Source organism: Rhinichthys klamathensis, unplaced genomic scaffold (genome assembly GCF_029890125.1).
Source record: "Rhinichthys klamathensis goyatoka isolate OS25496 unplaced genomic scaffold, OSU_Roscu_1.1 h1tg000437l_1, whole genome shotgun sequence".
NCBI classification, from domain to species: Eukaryota; Metazoa; Chordata; class Actinopteri; order Cypriniformes; family Leuciscidae; genus Rhinichthys; species Rhinichthys klamathensis.
In genome coordinates this window covers 227,891-251,488 of record NW_026606933.1, presented here as the reverse complement: position 1 = coordinate 251,488, position 23,598 = coordinate 227,891, and the positions used below count along the sequence as shown (strand labels likewise).

Here is a 23,598-nt window from a genome sequence, read left to right as displayed (position 1 = left end):
ACACAGAATAAACAACAAGCAATGCAGGAACCGGAAGTGACTCGAATTCACGCTACTCACGGACTTTTATTTCAAAATAGAGCGCCAGCATAAAATCAATAGATTTTTTTAGTATAACAAATGTTGTAAATATTAAGTGAAATATTTCGATAAATAATAATACAATAATTTAATTAATTACGTTAAAAAGTTGGCTTCACAAACTCTTGTCAAGAAAAAAGTTTCAAAGTTTTCTTCAACATCCCATGTGTTGTGGTTGTGATCAATTGAATGCGAACTCATAAATTACTAAATTCAGTTACAGAACACTTTTATTATATATTTATTTAGTGGAGCTGCTATGATTTCTAGTCGCACTCATTCATATTTGGTACAATACAGTGGATGACTGGCATTCAAAAGTCAAGTTTAATTCATGTATTGTAATATTTACGTACGGTACATGTACATTCATATTTTTTCAATATTGCATTTTATTATATATTAATAAAACATTTTGTATAAAATATTAACTTAAATGAATATATATATATATATATATATATATATATATATATATATATATATATATATATATATATATATATATATATATATATATATATATATATATATATATGTATATATACACATACATTTATGAATACGAATCACATAAACTAAATAGTCCTTGTTCCAATAAGATTTATACAGTTGTTGTTGTTTTTTGCTCATTTAAAATTCTTCATTCGTAAAATGAAAAATATGTAAGGATTATTCAATTTGATGGAATTTTATTATTAATTGGAAAGCGTAAATCTTGAAAAAAAATATACTTTTTTGAGTGTGTCGTTGAGTGTTTTTGACGTGATGTCCTCTATATTGTGTTGATCTGTGTCGACGGCTGTACATCAGCTCTGTCCATATACATTACTGTACTCCATAACCGCTGACGAGTTTCTTATAAACAATCATATTACAGCGAGTAAATGAGCTGTCAGAGTATGATCTGACGAGCAGGAGGCAAACATCACACAATCTGACAGAGAGAATCAAGATCACAGAATCAACAAACTCATTACAGCTGACAACATATGCAAATCAATAGGCCTATAGCTGAAATATAGATGTTTCATAAAACCTATGAATAACCTTTAGGATATCATTAACCCTATATACAGCCTGCTGTATCATATTCTGACTCAATCATCATTGTATTGCATTGCATTGTAGCCTATGATTTAAAACTACAGAGATTTGATCATAAAACTAATCATTTAAATATCAGCTTACTAAGACATTATTGGCAGATATTCTTATATGCATTTTATGTAAGTATCTGCTGTACTGTTATAAAGATCTTGTTGATTTACATCAATATATAGTATTATTTCAAAATATTTAATAATCTTGCAGCTTAATGTGATATTTTAAGAGAACAACATTGACAGCGGCCACATGAGGGCGACACACTCCACAGAATACTGACTGTACTCTAAACACACACACACACGTGAAGAAATGGGCGAGTTATAAAATAAATTCTACATTAAAAATGCTTCTGTAATTTGTTTCTCGTCATGTGTCTCAAACATCCTTCATAACTCAATTAGAGCATTTTTTTTTATAATGAACCCAATATATATATATAATATATTATGCAAAAACTGCATCAAAGCATCAAAAACGGTGAACTTGAGTGAATGGTGGCGACCTTGAGGCTCTGATCATTTGTAATAAGCATAACCATGGATGTTAATTATCTAATGTCTTTTGGAAGTTGCATTCAGTCAAAGTCCATTTGGCTGAAAAATCTGCCTGGTCATGATGTCTTTAACTGAGTGGAGAAGAGCAGGACTGAAGGACAGTAAATGATGACAGAATAATCAATGGCTGAACAAACTCTTTAACAAACAGACTCAAATCTGCACAGAATGAGAGCGGCACTGATTCCAGGTCTGATCAGGCCGGTGTTCCCGAAACTATAGTTCTGTCGTTATCATATTCAACGAGTCGGTGTTTCCCGAAGCTATAGTTCTGACGAGCATCCGCAAACAACATCGCAGAGGTGTGTGTGTGCGACAGATCTCGACCTGTGGTTAGAAGAAGAGTTTCATAAAAGTGCATCTGTCCTTTATAAAAGTGCATCTGTCCATCATAAAAGTGCATCTATCCATGATAAAAGTGCATCTATCCATCATAAAAGTGCATCTATCCATGATAAAAGTGCATCTATCCATCATAAAAGTGCATCTATCCATCATAAAAGTGCATCTGTCCATCTTAAAAGTGCATCTATCCATTATAAAAGTGCATCTATCCATCATAAAAGTGCATCTGTCCATCTTAAAAGTGCATCTATCCATCATAAAAGTGCATCTATCCATCATAAAAGTGCATCTATCCATCATAAAAGTGCATCTATCCATCATAAAAGTGCATCTATCCTTGATAAAAGTGCATCTGTCCATCATAAAAGTGCATCTGTCCATCATAAAAGTGCATCTATCCATCATAAAAGTGCATCTGTCCATCTTAAAAGTGCATCTATCCATCATAAAAGTGCATCTATCCATCATAAAAGTGCATCTATCCATCATAAAAGTGCATCTATCCATCATAAAAGTGCTTCTATCCTTGATAAAAGTGCATCTGTCCATCATAAAAGTGCATCTGTCCATCATAAAAGTGCATCTATCCATGATAAAAGTGCATCTGTCCATCATAAAAGTGCATCTGTCCATGATAAAAGTGCATCTGTCCATCATAAAAGTGCATCTGTCCATCATAAAAGTGCATCTATCCATCATAAAAGTGCATCTGTCCATGATAAAAGTGCATCTGTCCATCATAAAAGTGCATCTATCCATCATAAAAGTGCATCTGTCCATCATAAAAGTGCATCTATCCATCATAAAAGTGTCAGGGTTCTGTTCTGTCAACTATTTCTGTCAAAATAGTTCCGTTGTGTTGATGGAAGGTGGACTATTTTCAGGCGCTGCGTCATATAATTACGCCTGCTGCTCTCATGGTACGGCAGTGACGTTTCTTGATTATTACGCAGGAATGAGAGTATAGTTCCTAGCCATACCAGCCTAGAAAATCGCAACTTTACATTTTCCGTCGGTCTTAGTGCACGATGTAACTACAGAAGAGTCAAGTTTTAAATAGGAAAAATATCGAAACTCTTTGGTCATTTTTTTTTTAGAAATGCTAATGGTCTTGTCCACTCCAATGATGTATGCTAAGCTATGCTAAAAGTGGTACCGCCAGAACCGGAGATCGGCTGAATGGATTCAAAAACGGTAAAACTCTACAGTTTAACTCTGGGGGAGTTGTAAAATGAGCCTATTTCCAAAAAAAGTGGAGTATCCCTTTAAAACTTTAGCCATAGTCCTAAACCTATGAGTTCATAGGCAAGGCTCATATAGGCATACTGTATATAATCAAAAAGAAAGCTATTGTGGAAAGGTGAAAGGCTGGGTAGTGAAAGTGCTTGTGAACTGGGGAGTTGTGTAATTGAAGAAATTAAAGATTTTTTATTAAGGAACAGGACTTGTTCAACAGTGTGTGAGCGCTAAGTCTATTTCTTTTTTTATTCACTACTTCCCCTGCCTTTGAGAATATTCTCTCACATGGGACTTAATTTGACTTGAAAATGCTGCCAGACTTCCGAACGGCCTCTTTTCACTACCGAAGCGCATGACACTCGAAACCTGTGCAAGGGGTTTGCGCTATTTTTGAATCAGAACATGAAGCAGTCACGCGGTTGTGTGTCGAAACTAAGCTTCGGACGTCACTGATCACATGGTTATGGCAAAACGAATCAAGCTCCGGTACAGTGGTTCATGTGAGATGTTTTGTTCTTTTGATACAAGCTTCGAAGCCTCGGTGCCGAACGTCACATCACTAGTTTTATTTACTTAATAAACATCCTTATTTCCGCATTTGTATCCTCGCTTCACTTTTGACCATTCTGTGACAGAACGAACCAGCCAACATAAGGATACAGCGGAATGAGGCTTCTCTACCTGGAGGAGAGTCAGGGTCTCATATGACCTTGTTTGAGTATTTTGCCATGTGTGCTCGAAGGACTGAGGAGACCATAGGAGACCATAGCAGCCAGCTGTCAAGTTGGAAGAGGAAGGTCCAATACTGCTACTAGCAGCTCCCCTGAATCCCCTTCCGTCAGCACAACGGATATCTGTTCAGCTAACACTCCTATCTACAAGCAGTCCTTTGAGGGAACCCGCCTAGCCATATTCCCAGGGACTCGTGGAGGCCGCAGGAGAGGAAGTGGTCGATATGGACCCCGATGCCATTCCCCACTTCAACCTCTCTCTAGCCCTGAACCAGCGCTGTCTAGTGGCTCCGAACCCGTGATGTCCAGCGGCTCTGAGTCGGGGGTCTTAAGTCCGGTGGTCCCGGAGGACCCGACTTCGGTGGTCCCAAGCCCGGTGGTCCCGGAGGACCCGACTTCGGTGGTCCCAAGCCCGTTGGTCCAAGAGGACCTGACTTCGGTGGTCCCAAACCCAGTGGTCCAGGAGAACCCGACTTCGGTGGTCCCAAGCCCGGTGGTCCAGGAGAACCCGACTTCGGTGGTCCCAAACCCGGTGGTCCAGGAGAACCCGACTTCGGTGGTCCCAAGCCCGGTGGTCCCGGAGGACCCGACTTCGGTGGTCCCAAGCCCGGTGGTCCCGGAGGACCCGACTTCGGTGGTCCCAGGCCCGGTGGTCCCGGAGGACCCGGTTTCGTTGGTCCCAAACCCGGTGGTCCAGGAGAACCCGACTTCGGTGGTCCCAAGCCCGGTGGTCCAGGAGAACCCGACTTCGGTGGTCCCAAGCCCGTTGGTCCAAGAGGACCTGACTTCGGTGGTCCCAAAGAACCCGACTTCGGTGGTCCCAAGCCCGGTGGTCCAGGAGAACCCGACTTCGGTGGTCCCAAACCCGGTGGTCCAGGAGAACCCGACTTCGGTGGTCCCAAGCCCGGTGGTCCCGGAGGACCCGACTTCGGTGGTCCCAAGCCCGGTGGTCCCGGAGGACCCGACTTCGGTGGTCCCAAGCCCGGTGGTCCCGGAGGACCCGGTTTCGTTGGTCCCAAGCCCGGTGGTCCAGGAGAACCCGACTTCGGTGGTCCCAAGCCCGGTGGTCCAGGATGACCCAACTTCGGTGGTCCCTGACCCAGTTGTCCCAGAGCTGTCCACTCTACCGGTCATGGCCCCAGTGGTGGCTTTCGAGGCTGCTGTATCGCCGCACTGTTGTAGACGGAGGAGGAGGAGGAGGAAGGCTTTCCTTTCACCTGGTCCGGTGGCTCCCGAGCCCCCATGTCCTGTGTTTCCAGAGCTCCCTGTTATGGCCATGGAGGCTATTCCTGAGCCTACCGTTTCCACCATCAGTCCTGTCATGGCCAAGAGGGCTGTCTTCACGTTCTATGCATTGGCCGTTCTGCATGCATGGAGGAAGCACATGGTTTCTACCGACCCAGAGACTGTTCACGTCACGTCTGCCGATCCAGAGCCTGTGTCTCCGGACAAGATGGCCGCTGCCGAGCCGGTGTCTGTTCCTGTTCCTGAGCCGGTGCACTTGTATGATGGATAGATGCACTTTTATGATGGATAGATGCACGTTTATCATGGACAGATGTACTTTTATTATGGATAGATGCACTTTTATGATGGACAGATGCACTTTTAAGATGGATAGATGCACTTTTATGATGGACAGATGTACTTTTATTATGGATAGATGCACTTTTATGATGGACAGATGCACTTTTATGATGGATAGATACACTTTTATGATGTATAGATGCACGTTTATCATGGACAGATGTACTTTTATTATGGATAGATGCACTTTTATTATGGATAGTGTTACGTGTTTAAAGATGTATAAGGGGATGATTACATAACATTTATGTGAGACACTGTTGCTGTGTGTGGATGCAGGAAGAACAACCAAGAAACTTCAATTAAACGTTAAGAGAAAACGTTTATTCTCTTTGAATGAAAGCTTTAAACATGTTCACCTAAATTAAATAACAAGATTGTTCAGAAAGAAAAATAATACACGAGAAAACAACGACAGACAAGAGTGTCGCCAAATTATTGAAATAAGCAAAACATAACTGATATCTAATTTTAAGTGTACCCGTTAAACTAACTGCCACAAAAGAAAAATAGAAACAAAACCGAGTTCTTTAGCGGAATACGCCGCCTTAATTAAACTACACTAAATAAAAACAGAAATACAAGAATGGCGAACACTCCATGCATACCTAACACAACAATGATTCCTACCTCCCGTCATATGATTTCGCAACAGAGAACTCAATGCTCCAGATGTAAGCGGACCGGCTAGGCATCTCTTAGTGTCTTACCAAAACTCAGGTCAGGCAAAAGCATTTACTCAAATCAGCAACAATAAAGACAATAAGCGTGAATCGTGATAGTGGTTTAGACAATGAGCTCAGAACGCGCAAGTTGGGTGAGATCTGGTGAGGATCTGTCTTCCTAGTTGTGGATGGGCCTTTTAAACTCATGGCACAGCAATGGATTGGTCGAACAGATGATGACGCCCCCACAATGACGTCACGTGCCCGCAAACAGCCAATGCTCGGTCACCACCTGAAAGTAATGAATGGAGACAGAACAGAAACACACACACAAATACACGTGGAACGTGACAGATAGATACACTTTTATGATGGATAGATGCACGTTTATCATGGACAGATGCACTTTTATGATGTATAGATGCACTTTTATGATGGATAGATGCACTTTTATGATGGACAGATGCACTTTTATGATGGACAGATGCACTTTTATGATGGACAGATGCACTTTTATGATGGACAGATGCACTTTTATCATGGATAGATGCACTTTTATGATGGATAGATGCACTTTTATGATGGACAGATGCACTTTTATGATGGATAGATGCACTTTTATGATGGATAGATGCACTTTTATGATGGACAGATGGGTAACACTTTATTTTACGACCCGCAAACAACTGCGTAAGTAAACCGAAATTACGGTGTACGTTTCTGTAATTATAGTGTACTTCCGTGTAGGTATAAGGGAACAATATGTTAAGTTTTGGGTAATAAAGGGGTAACAAGCAGATATACAACCTGCAAATAACTTCGTAAGTAAACCGAAATTACGATGTACGTTTCTGTACTTATAGTGTACCTCTGTGTAGGTATAAGGGAACAATATGTTAAGTTTTGGGTAACAAAGGGGTAACAAGCAGATATACAACCTGCAAATTATTTATAATGTAATTATTTTAAAACTAACAGGTACCCATTCTGTTAATATATTCCAGGCAAAAATTGTACGTCTGTTGTATATAAAAGTTATCATCACATTTCTGGCAAAATATGTACAGTGTGATTTCAAGATTATTTCTGTTCTGTTTACAGTTTGTGTTGATGTAATTTCAACATTGTGATTGTTTATTGTTAAACTTGTTTTAATAAATGGTTTTGGTTTAATTGTGCTACTGTACTTTTACAAGTACTAATTTAGAAATTTGTTGATAATGCTAATGGTGAAGCTAGGTTTGTCTGTTTCAGCATACTGGTTTAATGTTGTACTATACCCTGTAACTACACAGAACAAGGAGGTAACAAGCGCCACTTTAATTTACAGCCCGCAGGAGTTAGACTTACCCTGTAAAATACACAGTTGAAACGGATAACAAACACTACTTACTATGTAACAATACGAAACAACACTATTCGCACAGTAATTACAGAGAAAGGTACTCTTATTAGAAAAAAAAAAAAAAAAAAACGTTTCAATTACACAGTATATTTGCCCTGACATTTAAGTGTCATTGCAATACAATGTGATAAAGTAAGTACTAAGTACTACACGGTCTAAATTAAAATCATAGCAGAAACTTTTTTTTTTGACTTAACATTAAGTAATCTAGTAAGAAAAGACAATAAATTAAATTTTTATCATACTGTGCTTACATACAGCCATATATATATATATATATATATATATATATATATATATATGTTTAATTTTCAACCCACAGATGACACAATTACCCTGTAACATTGCACAAGAACATATTTTGCCAGAAATGTGATGATAACTTTTATATACAACAGACGTACAATTTTTACCTGGAATATATTAACAGAATAGGAACCTGTTAGTTTTAAAATAATTACATTATAAATAATTTGCTTGTATATCTGCTTGTTACCCCTTTATTACGCAAAACTTAACATATTGTTCCCTTATACCTACACGGAAATACACTATAATTACAGAAATGTACACCGTAATTTCGGTTTACTTACGCAGTTGTTTGCAGGTCGTAAAATAAAGTGTTACCGACAGATGCACTTTTATGATGGATAGATGCACGTTTATCATGGACAGATGTACTTTTATTATGGATAGATGCACTTTTATGATGGACAGATGCACTTTTATGATGGACAGATGCACTTTTATGATGGATAGATGCACTTTTATGATGGACAGATGCACTTTTATGATGGACAGATGCACTTTTATGATGGATAGATGCACTTTTATGATGGAGAGATGCACTTTTATGATGGACAGATGCACTTTTATGATGGACAGATGCACTTTTATGATGGACAGATGCACTTTTATGATGGACAGATGCACTTTTATGATGGATAGATGCACTTTTATGATGGAGAGATGCATTTTTATGATGGACAGATGCACTTTTATGATGGACAGATGCACTTTTATGATGGACAGATGCACTTTTATGATGGATAGATGGACTTTTATGATGGATAGATGCACTTTTATGATGGACAGATGCACTTTTATGATGGATAGATGCACTTTTATGATGGATAGATGGACTTTTATGATGGATAGATGCACTTTTATGATGGACAGATGCACTTTTATGATGGACAGATGCACTTTTATGATGGACAGATGCACTTTTATGATGGATAGATGCACTTTTATGATGGATAGATGGACTTTTATGATGGATAGATGCACTTTTATGATGGACAGATGCACTTTTATGATGGACAGATGCACTTTTATGATGGACAGATGCACTTTTATGATGGACAGATGCACTTTTATGATGGATAGATGCACTTTTATGATGGACAGATGCACTTTTATGATGGACAGATGCACTTTTATGATGGACAGATGCACTTTTATGATGGATAGATGCACTTTTATGATGGACAGATGCACTTTTATGATGGATAGATGCACTTTTATGATGGATAGATGCACTTTTATGATGGACAGATGCACTTTTATGATGGATAGATGCACTTTTATGATGGACAGATGCACTTTTATGATGGACAGATGCACTTTTATGATGGACAGATGCACTTTTATGATGGACAGATGCACTTTTATGATGGATAGATGCACTTTTATGATGGATAGATGCATTTTTATGATGGACAGATGCACTTTTATGATGGACAGATGCACTTTTATGATGTATAGATGCACGTTTATCATGGACAGATGTACTTTTATTATGGATAGATGCACTTTTATTATGGATAGATACACTTTTATGATGGATAGATGCACTTTTATGATGGTAGACACTTTTTTGATGGACAGATGTACTTTTATGATGGATAGATGCACTTTTATTATGGATAGATGCACTTTTATGATGGTAGACACTTTTTTATGGATAGATGCACTTTTATGATGGACAGATACACTTTTATGATGGATAGATGCACTTATGATGGACAGATACACTTTTATGATGGATAGATGCACTTTTATGATGGACAGATACACTTTTATGATGGTAGACACTTTTATGATGGACAGATGTACTTTTATGATGGATAGATACACTTTTATGATGGATAGATGCACTTTTATGATGGTAGACACTTTTATGATGGATAGATGCACTTTTATGATGGATAGATGCACTTTTATGATGGACAGATGTACTTTTATGATGGATAGATGCACTTTTATTATGGATAGATACACTTTTATGATGGACAGATGCACTTTTATGATGGATAGATGCACTTTTATTATGGATAGATACACTTTTATGATGGATAGATGCACTTTTATTATGGATAGATACACTTTTATGATGGACAGCTGTACTTTTATGATGGATAGATGCACTTTTATGATGGATAGATGCACTTTTATTATGGATAGATACACTTTTATGATGGACAGATGTACTTTTATGATGGATAGATGCACTTTTATGATGGATAGATGCACTTTTATGATGGATAGATGCACTTTTATGATGGATAGATGCACTTTTATGATGGATAGATGCACTTTTATTATGGATAGATACACTTTTATGATGGACAGATGTACTTTTATGATGGATAGATGCACTTTTATGATGGACAGATGCACTTTTATGATGGACAGATGCACTTTTATGATGGACAGATGCACTTTTATGATGGATAGATGCACTTTTATGATGGATAGATGCACTTTTATCATGGACAGATGCACTTTTATGATGGTGGACACTTTTTTGATGGACAGATGCATTTTAATATGGATAGATGCACTTTTATGATGGTAGACACTTTTTTGATGGACAGATGTACTTTTTTGATGGACAGATGTACTTTTATGATGGATAGATGCACTTTTATTATGGACAGATGCACTTTTATGATGGACAGATACACTTTTATGATGGACAGATGCACTTTTATGAAACTCTTCTTCTAACCACAGGTCGAGATCTGTCGCTCAAACACACAACTCTGCGATGCTGTTTGCGGATGTTCGTCAGAACTATAGCTTCGGGAAACACCGACTCGTTGTCCCGGTGTCTGTTCCTGTGCCATGGCCGCCCGAAGGGCCTGCACTGCCTGCTCCATCAGATGCACTTTTATGATGGATAGATGCACTTTTAAGATGGATAGATGCACTTTTATGATGGATAGATGCACTTTTATGATGGACAGATGCACTTTTATGATGGATAGATGCACTTTTATGATGGATAGATGCACTTTTATGATGGATAGATGCACTTTTATGATGGACAGATGCACTTTTATGATGGATAGATGCACTTTTATGATGGACAGATGCACTTTTATGATGGATAGATGCACTTTTATGATGGATAGATGCACTTTTATGATGGATAGATGCACTTTTATGATGGATAGATGCACTTTTATTATGGATAGATGCACTTTTATTATGGATAGATGCACTTTTATGATGGATAGATGCACTTTTATGATGGATAGATGCACTTTTATGATGGATAGATGCACTTTTATGATGGACAGATGCACTTTTGTGATGGATAGATGCACTTTTATGATGGACAGATGCACTTTTATGATGGATAGATGCACTTTTATGATGGATAGATGCACTTTTGTGATGGATAGATGCACTTTTATGATGGATAGATGCACTTTTATGATGGACAGATGCACTTTTATGATGTATAGATGCACTTTTATGATGATAGATGCACTTTTATGATGGATAGATGCACTTTTGTGATGGATAGATGCACTTTTATGATGGACAGATGCACTTTTATGATGGACAGATGCACTTTTATGATGGATAGATGCACTTTTGTGATGGATAGATGCACTTTTATGATGGATAGATGCACTTTTATGATGGACAGATGCACTTTTATGATGTATAGATGCACTTTTATGATGATAGATGCACTTTTATGATGGATAGATGCACTTTTGTGATGGATAGATGCACTTTTATGATGGACAGATGCACTTTTATGATGGATAGATGCACTTTTATGATGACAGATGCACTTTTATGATGGACAGATGCACTTTTATGATGTATAGATGCACTTTTATGATGGATAGATGCACTTTTATGATGGATAGATGCACTTTTGTGATGGATAGATGCACTTTTATGATGGACAGATGCACTTTTATGATGGATAGATGCACTTTTATGATGGACAGATGCACTTTTATGATGGACAGATGCACTTTTATGATGGTAGATGCACTTTTATGATGGATAGATGCACTTTTATCATGGATAGATGCACTTTTATGATGGATAGATGGACTTTTATGATGGATAGATGCACGTTTATCATGGACAGATGCACTTTTATGATGGTAGACACTTTTATGATGGATAGATGCACTTTTATGATGAATAGATGCACTTTTATGATGGATAGATGCACTTTTATGGACTTCAAAACTGAAACAGCCATTCACTGCCATTATAAAGACATTTTTTAATATAACTCCGATTGTGTTCGTCTGAGAGAAGAATGTCATATACTCCTAGGATGGCTTGAGGGTGAGTAAATCATGGGCTAACTTTCATTTTTAGGTGAACTATCCCTTTAATAAACACAGATATGCAGTGAATGAGAGCGGCACTGATTCCAGGTCTGGATCTGAGCAGGTTTGACTCCTCTACACACTGAGCCAGCAGGAGACGAGCAGGACAACACGACCCGGCAGATCCTCAACCGGAACCAGCACCACAGCGGGACCAGATCTATCGCGACCAGTTCCATCGGGACCAGATCCATCAGGACCAGATCCATCGAGAACGGATCCATCGGGACCGGATCCATCAGGACCAGATCTATCGGGACCAGATCCATCGAGAACGGATCCATCGGGACCGGATCTATCGCGACCAGTTCCATCGAGACCAGATCTATCGGGACCAGATCCATCGAGACCAGATCTATCGGGACCAGATCTATCGAGACCAGATCCATCGGGACCGGATCCATCAGGACCAGATCCGCTCAGACGCCGCTCCAGCCCTGCGGACACAACACACAGAGGTCAGAGGTCACGCTTCACACACGTCATCATAAGTGCTCGCTCAATTCTGCTTAACCCTTCCAGCACATTCCTGAAGTATTGACCCGCTCAGATCCTCGACAGCTTGCGTGTGTGTGTGTGTGTGTGTGTGTGTGTGTGTGTGTGTATGTGTGTGTGTGTGTTTGTGTGTGTGGACATATGGTCAGTGCGGTACTAAACACGTGCGTGTAATACACAGAGGACCAGAAAATCTTTAGTTAGCCATTTGCAACAGATTAGCAGCTTGTAGAGGCTCCGGTGGGATTGATCGGGAAGGTTTGTAAGCGCAGGAGGGATTCAGACGCTCTTCTGATGTCCACTAAAGTCAAATAATGAATAGCGTCACCTGATACAGCGACACACACTCTTTTTGGACAGACTTTGAATGCACATGCAAGGAAACACACACACACACACACACACACACACATACACACACACACACACACACACACACACACACACACACACACACACACACACACACACACACACACACACACACACAAATTCAGTTCGGTCTGTTCCTCACCCAAACTGTAACACAGCGTACAAGTGCTGTTCACTAGCGATGCACTAAAATCAAAAAGTTTTCATGAGCCGAAACCCAGCTGAAAATAAACTTTTTTTAATAATTAATTAATCAAATTTAATTAAATAATCATCTCTCAAATAAAAAGTTTCATAAAAACATTTAAATTGCACATTTTTATATCGACTTTTTAATCATATAATTAAGTTCCTACTCCAATTTGTTTTTTGAATTATAAAGATTTAAACGGTAGCTGTCATAAACACATGAATTTATTGAAACATACATTAAACAGGTTGAGTATAAATATGATAAATACGTAATATACTGCATATATTTATAAAAGTTTTATTTTTCTAGCTGACTATCGAGTTTATGGTCATTGAATGTCTTTTCTGAGTTAAAAGTGACATTATTGTTCTCCAGCTGTGTTATTGACGGTTGAAACACTGACTGATGGATTATGAGAGATGGTTGATTTCAGGAAGTGTATCTTCTGATGTTCATTGATGTTTATTTGCGGCTGTAACTAGTAAAGAGGAAGAGATGATCGGTTCAACAGTCACGACTCCATCTCAATCTCATGACCTTTCCTTCTCCCGTTCGACCGATGCACTGCAGCGATGGGATACCGAGGTCAGTGTGTAGTGTGTGTGTGAGTGTGTGTGAACTATGAAAGTGAACAAGTTCGTCATACAAACGAAGGGACGCTGAGATTGGAAGGTAAAAGCTCTTTTGATAATCATCAGGCTCTTTCATTAAGAACACACACACAGCACGTCAAAGATCGCACGTCGAGTAATTAACTGTGTGTGTTCTGGAGGCCTGTGGTGCTGGACTTTCAACAGCAGATCACACAGAAAACAAGTCATATTAGTGACACGGTCACCTTCATCGGCCATCAAGAGGAGCATTCGACTTTCATGAGGCTAAAGGTGTGTGTGTGTGTGTGTGTGTGTGTGTGTGTGTGTGTGTGTGTGTGTGTAAGGATGGAAACTACCATCAGACCATCGCTTATGAAAATTAACCTTATACAAGTGTTAACCATAGTTTATTGGCAGATTGATTAAGATTTGTATAACCACAGTTTTACAACAAATACCATGGTTAACCATGGTTAGTGTAGCAAAACCATATTTCAGTTGTAGTTACCATTGTTTAACTATAATAACCATGTTTTTTTTTGTAGTAAAACCATGGTTAATTTTCGTAAGGATCCCGTGGAAACCAGCTCAGCGAGTTCGGCAAATCACTTCACATTTACATTTATGCATTTGGCAGACGCTTTTTTCCATGCAACTTAAACTGGATTCTGGATATACATGATAAGAGTTCAAGCATTCACTGGGAATCGTGAATCGCTTCTGACTATAATGTAAAATGTCAGGCATTATAGGGTTAATGCTTTATTTAACATCACAACATAATAAATGGAATACAGTAGAGCTGTCAAAAACTCGAATTTTGAATATTCGTTGAATAAAATAAAAATAAAAATGGCACATTCAAATGCAAAAACCGTGCATTCAAATGTTTGGTGTGTCAAGAGACGCTAGACGCTAATCCAGTGTACAGCGATGTTCTTAATGTGAAAAATGGCGGGAAAAGCCTTCCTGTTGACGAAAACCCCCTGAGTTCGTGGCAAAAAGCATGCAAAGACATACTTGACCAAACCTGCACATCGGTCAGAGCTGAGTGTGTGTTCATCAGCTGAGTGTGTGTTCATCAGCTGAAACACTGTCGACAGAGAGCGCTCAGCACTGAGAGTATGTAGTTCATTACTCGTCTGTTGAAGTGTGTTTTCTCAGGTTACTGATGCACTTACACAGTTTTATGCACTAGTATCCTACTTTTCCTTGCATGCACATTAAGGAAATTGTATTTTATTGAAGTACAATTGTTTCAAAAGTTAATGCACTTTAAAAAGTGAATGTCATTTAATTTCAATAAAAGATGCGATGCTTGATTTGGTTTACACTCACCGGCCACTTTATTAGGTACACCTGTCCAACTGCTCGTTAACACTTAATTTCTAAGCAGCCAATCACATGGCGGCAACTCAGTGCATTTAGGCATGTAGACATGGTCAAGACAATCTCCTGCAGTTCAAACCGAGCATCAGTATGGGGAAGAAAGTTGATTTGAGTGACTTTGAACGTGGCATGATTGTTGGTGCCAGAAGGGCTGGTCTGAGTATTTCAGAAACTGCTAATCTACTGGGATTTTCACGCACAACCATCTCTAGGGTTTACAGAGAATGGTCCGAAAAAGAAAAAACATCCAGTTAGCGGCAGTTCTGTGGGCGGAAATGCCTTGTTGATGCCAGAGGTCAGAGGAGAATGGCCAGACTGGTTCGAGCTGATAGAAGGGCAACAGTGACTGAAATAACCACTCGTTACAACCGAGGTATGCAGCAAAGCATTTGTGAAGCCACAACACGCACAACCTTGAGGCGGATGGGCTACAACAGCAGAAGACTCCACCGGGTACCACTCATCTCCACTACAAATAGGAAAAAGAGGCTACAATTTGCAAGAGCTCACCAAAATTGAACAGTTGAAGACTGGAAAAATGTTGCCTGGTCTGATGAGTCTCGATTTCTGTTGAGACATTCAGATGTTAGAGTCAGAATTTGGCGTAAACAGAATGAGAACATGGAACCATCATGCCTTGTTACCACTGTGCAGGCTGGTGGTGGTGGTGTAATGGTGTGGGGGATGTTTTCCTGGCACACTTTAGGCCCCTTAGTGCCAATTGGGCATCGTTTAAATGCCACGGCCTACCTGAGCATTGTTTCTGACCATGTCCATCCCTTTATGGCCACCATGTACCCATCCTCTGATGGCTACTTCCACCATGTCACAAAACTCTAATCATTTCAAATTGGTTTCTTGAACATGACAATGAGTTCACTGTACTAAAATGGCCTCCACAGTCACCAGATCTCAACCCAATAGAGCATCTTTGGGATGTGGTGGAACGGGAGATTCGCATCATGGATGTGCAGCCGACAAATCTGCGGCAACTGTGTGATGCCATCATGTCAATATGGACCAAACTCCCTGAGGAATGCTTCCAGCACCTTGTTGAATCTATGCCACGAAGAATTGAGGCAGTTCTGAAGGCAAAAGGGGGTCCAACCCGTTACTAGCATGGGGTACCTAATAAAGTGGCCGGTGAGTGTATATTTGGTTATTGCGCATGCTTGCGCCCTCTTGTGGAGACAATGCAGTACTTTTGTCCCTGTAACATTGAGAATTGCCTAAAGAATTTGAATATAATGTGAATTTTGCCACTATATAAGAAAGAACTTTGAATTTAGCTTTTCAGTCATTTTGACAGCCTTAGAATAATATACAGGAATGGGAAGTCTTGTAAATGCGGTTTTCTTTGTGTTAGCGGGTTACTGGTTTGCATGCAAACTGGTATAACTAGCGTTTCAAAAAACAGATTTTTGGTAGTTATCAGCACATCTGTGTGCATGTAAATTTATGTTGAGGAACAATGCGTCTAAAAGACATCAGGAGCCGATGATCACTGGACAACATCAACCTGATCTCCGGTCAGACGAGATGTTTCTGAGATTCTGAGTTCATGTTTCCAGAATGTCCAGAAGCCAAACATGCATCTGTCACGAGAGGATATCAGGAGACACGACAGGAGATTCAGGCTTTTGTGAAGCGAACGTGTGCCCCGTCCCACGGAAAGGGTTGGAGGGCGAATGTCTTCATATCTGCTGTGATATTGTTGGTCTGTGACCCGTGAAGACGCTCTGGGCTCTCTCCGAGGGCATCAGGAACACACTGACAGCTCGATAAATGTGTCTGAACATATGCTACACCGTCGGCTCATGGCGGACCCAAAGACCACAGCAGGCTTTGGAGAAAGAAACCTCTGCAACGGAAGATGCGCAGTTAGCTGTGTCAGGTCTGATTATGATCTGCTGATGAATTATGACTCGTGACATTTGGAAGAGTTTCTGTCTGAAAACATATTTAAATGATTTCAGTTTCACTTCAGTAGAATGATCTGTAATAGTCAAATAAAACACATGTTTAGATGCCTTCTGAACAATAATACAATAAAACTGTATTCTTCTCTTTAATTTTACGGTTTCCATTTTAATTTAAATTTTGTGGGTTTTATGTCTTTGTCAACTGGCTTTTTTCGGGTAATGATTATTAGGTAACAAATATGTTTTTTTCATGGTTTTAGTTTTAGTTTTTATTTATTTTTATTACATTTTAGTACATCAAGTTAAAGTAGATTAAAATGAAAAATAATTCCTTGGCAATAAAAGTTGAAACGCAGCACGCTTGGAAGTTCGGTTAAAGCGGCGGTTGATTATGATTTCACTTTTCTAACTTTAGTTAGTGTGTAATGTGTCTGTTTGAGCATAAACAACATCTGCAAAGTTTCAATGCTCGCAGTTCAAAGCAAAGGGAGATCTTTTCTTTTAAAGAAATCACTTTTTAAGGACTACAACAAACGTCTGGTAGGAACTACAAGAGCTTCTTCACAGGTTAGTGACATCACAAACCCTAAAATTTACATAAACCCGCCCCCGGGAACACCATTTATAGATTATCATGACAGAATATGCTAATAAATGACTAGAAGATAACTACACATCAGCTACATAAATTCATCAACTAACCATTCTACATGTTGTCACTTCTTCTTGAGTCTCTCCATCTTTCTGACTCCGGTTTGAACATAAAAGGCTAAAAGTTTGTGAAATTTTCAGTGCGTGTGTGTGTGAGGTAAAAGGACACAAGTTGATGTAGCCCGGCGTAGATGGCAGAGCTACATCAACTTGTGTCCTTTTACCTCACACAGACAGGCTACCAGCTCGACACGAAGGCTGTAGAATATAAGGAACGTGTTAGGTGTCGCCCGGCCCGCAGATGTACAGATGTCTGTCAGCGACGCACCCTGTGCCAACGCCCAGGAAGAAGCCACACTCCGAGTGGAGTGGGCTCACAACCGGCCCGGGGGGGCATGGTGCGTCTTGGGATTGGTGCGCCAAAACGATGGCATCCACTATCCAGTGTGCCAACCTCTGCTTGGAGACAGCCTTTCCCTTCTGCTGGCCTCCGTAACAGACGAAGAGCTGATCTGAGGTCCTGAGGCTGTGTGTTCTGTCCACGTACAGGTGCAGGGCGCAGACGGGACAGAGGAAAGCCAGAGCTGGGTCTGCCTCCTCTGGTTGCAGGTTCACCACCTGGTCCCGAAAGGGAGTGGATGACAAGAGTGTCAGCCGGCCCGGATTCCAGGCATGCTTCGTTGAACGAAAATGCGTTCAGGTCCCCTACCCTCTTGATGGAGGCCAAAGCAAGCAGGAGAACTGTTTTTATAGACAGGACTTTTAACTCTGCTGCCTGCAAAGGCTCAAAGGGAGGTCTCTGCAGTGCCGCCAGCACCAGAGATAAGTCCCAAGAGGGTATAGAGGGGGCGCAAGGCGGATTCAGTCTCCTCGCGCCCCTCAGGAACCTGACAATCAGGTCGTGCTTCCCCACGGATCTTACATCAACTGCATCGTGATGATGTGTGGCAATAGAGGCAACATATACTTTGAGGGTGGAGCGAGACAACCTATCTTGCAGAAAGGAAAGCACAGCTCTGATCGAACATCTTCAGGGGTCTTCTCGGTGTGAAGAACACCACTCAACGAACAGGTTCCACTTCAGAGCGTAAGCGTGCCTCATAGAGGGTGCTCTTGCAGAAGGGATGGTCTCTAAGACAGCTTGTGGTAGATCACCTAGAACCTCCGCGTCCCGTCCAGGAACCAGACATGGAGTTTTCAGAGGTCCGGACGCGGGTGCCATCCGGTGCGCCGTCCCTGAGAGAGGAGGTCCTCCCTGAGAGGAATGGGCCAGGGAGGGGCTTTTAGTGGGACCACTGTTCTGCTCTTGACAGTATTCAAGCAGTTTAACACTGACCGGACACATTTCTCTGTGAGACGTGCCGTCTGGTGGGCCGAGTCCAGCTCCATACCGTGAAAAGAGATCCTCTGCACGGGTGCGAGTTTGCTCTTTTCCCAGTTGACCCGAAGATCGAACTGGCTGAGATGCCGGAGCACCAGGTCCCTGTGCTCGCACAACTGCTCCAGAGATTGAGCTGGTATCAGCCAGTCATCGAGATAGTGGATGTGAACACCAAGCTCTCTCATGGGAGCAATGGCCGCCTCCACGTTAGTTTTTTTGGGATCTCAATTACTAGACTGTTGCAGCACTGAAAAGACGTGTGAGAAACTCATTCTACCCTTACAAGGGTTTGAGAAACAGACAAGAGAAAGTACAGTACTTACAGTAAGTACAGACAGGCCCGCCCACAGAAATGACTGGGCCCCTGAAATGGGCCAGTGAATGGGCCCTCCCCAAATCTGCAATAGGCTACTCCAGGGCCGGCTCTAGCCCTTAGGTTGCCCTAGGCGAGATTGATTTTCTTTAAAAATAATGAGTATTTATTTAACTAAACAAAAATGCTCTTACAGTCACTCCAAAACTTCAACAAGCAAATTATGACTTGAACTGTAATAAATTGTTTATACAAATGCTAAAAAAGAACGTTCAAGGATATTTCAATCATCCTACATAGTTGCATTGTTTAAATACATATTATCTGACCATGTAACTTGTAGTAGATAAATTACAATTACTACCACCACTACTATTATTACTAATCCATTAGGCTGCTACAAGGCTAGGGGGGTACGGGGGCATGATCCCCCGTAAGAAAATTTTGTGCATTTTAATGTTAAATTCATCAATCTGGTGCACTTTGAGAGTTCAAAATTAAAAGCTCCAACCCATATTCAGTGTTCAAATTGAACAAAGAAAAATTCAAACCTCTTTTAGTTAGTGTCTGTCTACATTACATAATAATAGTTATAATATTAATCCCATGGTAATACTCATTGTAAAACAATGCACTGAAAAATAAAGGAAACTTTCATAAGTTTTGTACTAATTTCTATACTGGAAAGAGTATTTTTCTGTACTTCACATTAAAGATGTGATTGGGCCAGCCCAGTGTCAATCAAGAAACCAACCAATGGGCCGCTGATCTACGCGTTTCATGCGGTGACAGAAAAAAAGCTTTTTTTTTTACCAATGCATTACACCAGCACTAACCCAGCGCCGCCGATTAAGCAAAACAAAACCATTTTGGCTATTTCTATTTTAGCCCCCGGCCGCTTTTTTGCTTTATCTATCTTTTTCGACGACAACTCACTACTCGTGCCTGTTCGCTCAGCGCTCACGGCGCCCGCGCCCGCTCGCGATATTATTGGAGGGGGGTCCCCTGTCAAAATTCTATGATGAAATCTTATGAGGGCGCCTACTCCGCTACACATACCGGTATACCCACTTTTTGCGCCACTGACAGGCTTATGTAATTGCTCCACTCGTTGCAGTGTTAATGAAGTACAATAAAAGCGGAAAGTTCCTTACGCGGCTCTGGCGCCCCCCCTAGGGTTTAAGGCGCTTGCGCCCTTAGCATTTGCCTATACTGCCTATGCCACGGGTCGGCCCTGGGCTACTCATATCATGCCTGTGCTCTCTCTCTCCTATAACACATACATTTAACTGAGAGAGACTCAGTGATGGGGTGTGTGTGTATAGTTACACACACACACACACACCCAGGGCTCTCAAGTGTCACGCATTGAGCTGGACAGTCACTAATTTCGGTCTTTTGTCACGCACTCCCGCCACACATTGTATTTCTCACGCGGAAAAACGATTTATATTATATTTAATATGCCGCAGCGCCCAAAATGTCTCTGGCCGCGCCGCTCTCACTTTGGACCCGACAGGGATCAAGCACGTCTCCCCTGTGTTGTTAGTCGAGCTACACAAAAGCCAATCAGAAAATAGCACTATTGTATCTGGGTACGATTTAACGCAACAACCAATGAAAAAAAAAGAAGAAAATTGTCATGAAACAACCCCATTCCCGCGACCTGTCCAATATCTAATGGTGTGTTCACACCGAAGGCGAATAGAGCGTCAAATACGCGTCTATCGCGTCTAGTTAGACACTTGAACATTCGCTCGAGTTTAAATTTTTCAACTTGCGCAGAAGACGTTCGCGGCAAACGCGTCGCCCAATTCGCGTCATTCTCAACGCCCGGCGCGAATGATGCGTCTATTCGCGTCTTTGCATTGACTTTGTATGTAATCTACTCGCGCAAGTAATTAAATTCGCGTTCGGTGTGAACACACCATAAGGCTGCCACTCTGCAGAAGCTAATTCCATCCTATCTTCGATATGTTGTAGTAGTTTTAGCCGGACAGTGCACATGACAACTGCTGTAAATGACATGAAATATTCTCTCAGTCCTCGCGCATCTGATAAGGCCTCATTTGATAATTTACAGGACGATTTTAGGCAATCGATTGCTTCAATCACACTGGGGAGATGGTGAGCAATAGGTCTTACTTTTTCTTTTACTGTCTATGGTCTTACCGTGTCAATTCGCGCACTCCATCGTGTGTTACTCACTTGCGCTGCTGACCGCGAACTGGCGTGAAGCACTGGCGTTTTGACTTTGCGTTACATACAACAAAAAATAGCCTACTCAGACCATTTTCAGGAGAGGGGTGTTTCATTATGACACAGGCTACATTTTACTCAAGCAACATTAAATAAAATGCATTTTTTTCTCACTTTCAACAATAAATGGCGCTATTTTGGTTAAAAATAAATATGATAACATTTGCTTATATTTAGGATGAACATAATTATTGCTGGACTGCATGGGCCCCCCCTATCGGCTGGGCCCCAGAAAACGTTCCCCTTTATCCCCCCTTATGGATGGCCCTGAGTACAGATAATGTACAATCTTTAGTGTTTTTCATACGGTTGACTTTTGCAAATTGCATGGAAACCAATACAGGTGAAATTAACCCGCAAGACTAAAGTTGTACACAGTTTTTTAACAATCGAAATAATTCTGGAGGTGAGCCGTACCTGTGGCGATCTCTGTGCCGAACATGTCGTGGCTCTTATAGAAAACCCTGGCACACAGAGCCGAGAGATTCTCAGTCTTCTGAACAGCGCTCTGGTATGAGGACAGCAGTGCCTCTGTGAGGGTCTGTGCTGCCGGCGCGTGTGCCTCGCTGAAACACAGGCTCAGAGACAGGGAGGCGTATCGAGCGCAGCTGGACTGGAGCAGGCGGCACTCGACGGAGCCGCCCGGGACCCGTGAGACGCTGCGATGGGACGCCCGGCCCGCGGGACGGTCCTGCACTGCGATCACATGGAGCTCCACCGCGGCTCCTCTGGGTAAAGACTGGACGGCCACGACACTGACCTCCACCTGCGCCACACCATCACTGGCCTCCTGTGGACACACACACAACAATCACAATAAACTCTTACGGATTATAAATATAAGGCTCTTTATACAGTACTGATTGTTTCAAAGCAGCTTCACAGTGATAAACAGAACCAGTGATGAAAACTTCATCAGATATGAGACTCATTCAGATTGAGTTCTAGAGAAGACAATAGTGCCATTAATCAGCTAAATATTCTCATCTGATAGTGTCAGTGCAGTATCAATAAAAATAGTTTAATCCAGTTTTAACTCTCTGATGCTCTTCGCTCATTTTGGACATTTGTTTTTCTGTGGATTTTTTTTCTTCATCGGAATGGTACGAAACTTGGTAAAGGTTTTGGCACTTGCTGTGTGAAGACACACACACACACACACACAAATCATGGACATGATTCGAACAGGTGTAATGGTCCTGAATAAAATAGTCACACTTGAGCTCCTCGCGGTCAGAAATGAGCGCATTGGAAATGAATGTGACGAGTTTCCTCTAGTGGAAGCGTTTGGTACTGCAGCCGAACACACTCTCACTGAACGCTCATTTACTGAGATATCAGCCTCACATTTTGAACACAACTTGTTTAGATGTATGGCTTTGATTTTCTCACAGTTTTAGAGTAAAACATTTTTCGAAAATATATATTTCATATAAAAATTGAAAATAGTATTTTTGCACATTTTTCATAATAGTAAACGTAAAATTCACAAAACAATCCCAATAAACTCCAGAGACTTATGGATTATAAATACATTTGATTCAATGTAAGGTCAACTTTATTTCTACAGCTCTTTATCCAGTACAGATTGTTTCAAAGCAGCTTCACAGAACCAATGATGAAAACTTCATCAAATATGAGACTAATTCAAATTGAGTTCT

At 40.9% G+C, this 23,598-nt stretch overlaps 1 protein-coding gene across 3 annotated transcripts in view; it reads right to left on the bottom strand.

The window, feature by feature from the left end:
- Nucleotides 1–12,240: 12,240 nt before the first annotated feature.
- dph6 (diphthamine biosynthesis 6) overlaps nucleotides 12,241–23,598 on the bottom strand; it is a 136,735-nt gene continuing 125,377 nt past the window's right edge. The window contains exons 14-16 of one of the 3 annotated variants that reach the window (XM_056236067.1): nucleotides 22,355–22,727; nucleotides 12,766–12,806; nucleotides 12,241–12,525 (exon numbers count right to left, since the gene is read on the bottom strand). In XM_056236067.1, coding sequence (XP_056092042.1) covers nucleotides 12,445–12,525; nucleotides 12,766–12,806; nucleotides 22,355–22,727 — 495 coding nt within the window. In that variant the 3' untranslated portion in view covers nucleotides 12,241–12,444. The remainder of the gene's footprint in view (nucleotides 12,526–12,765; nucleotides 12,807–22,354; nucleotides 22,728–23,598) is intronic. The other 2 variants (XM_056236068.1, XM_056236070.1) reach the window with 2 other exon arrangements.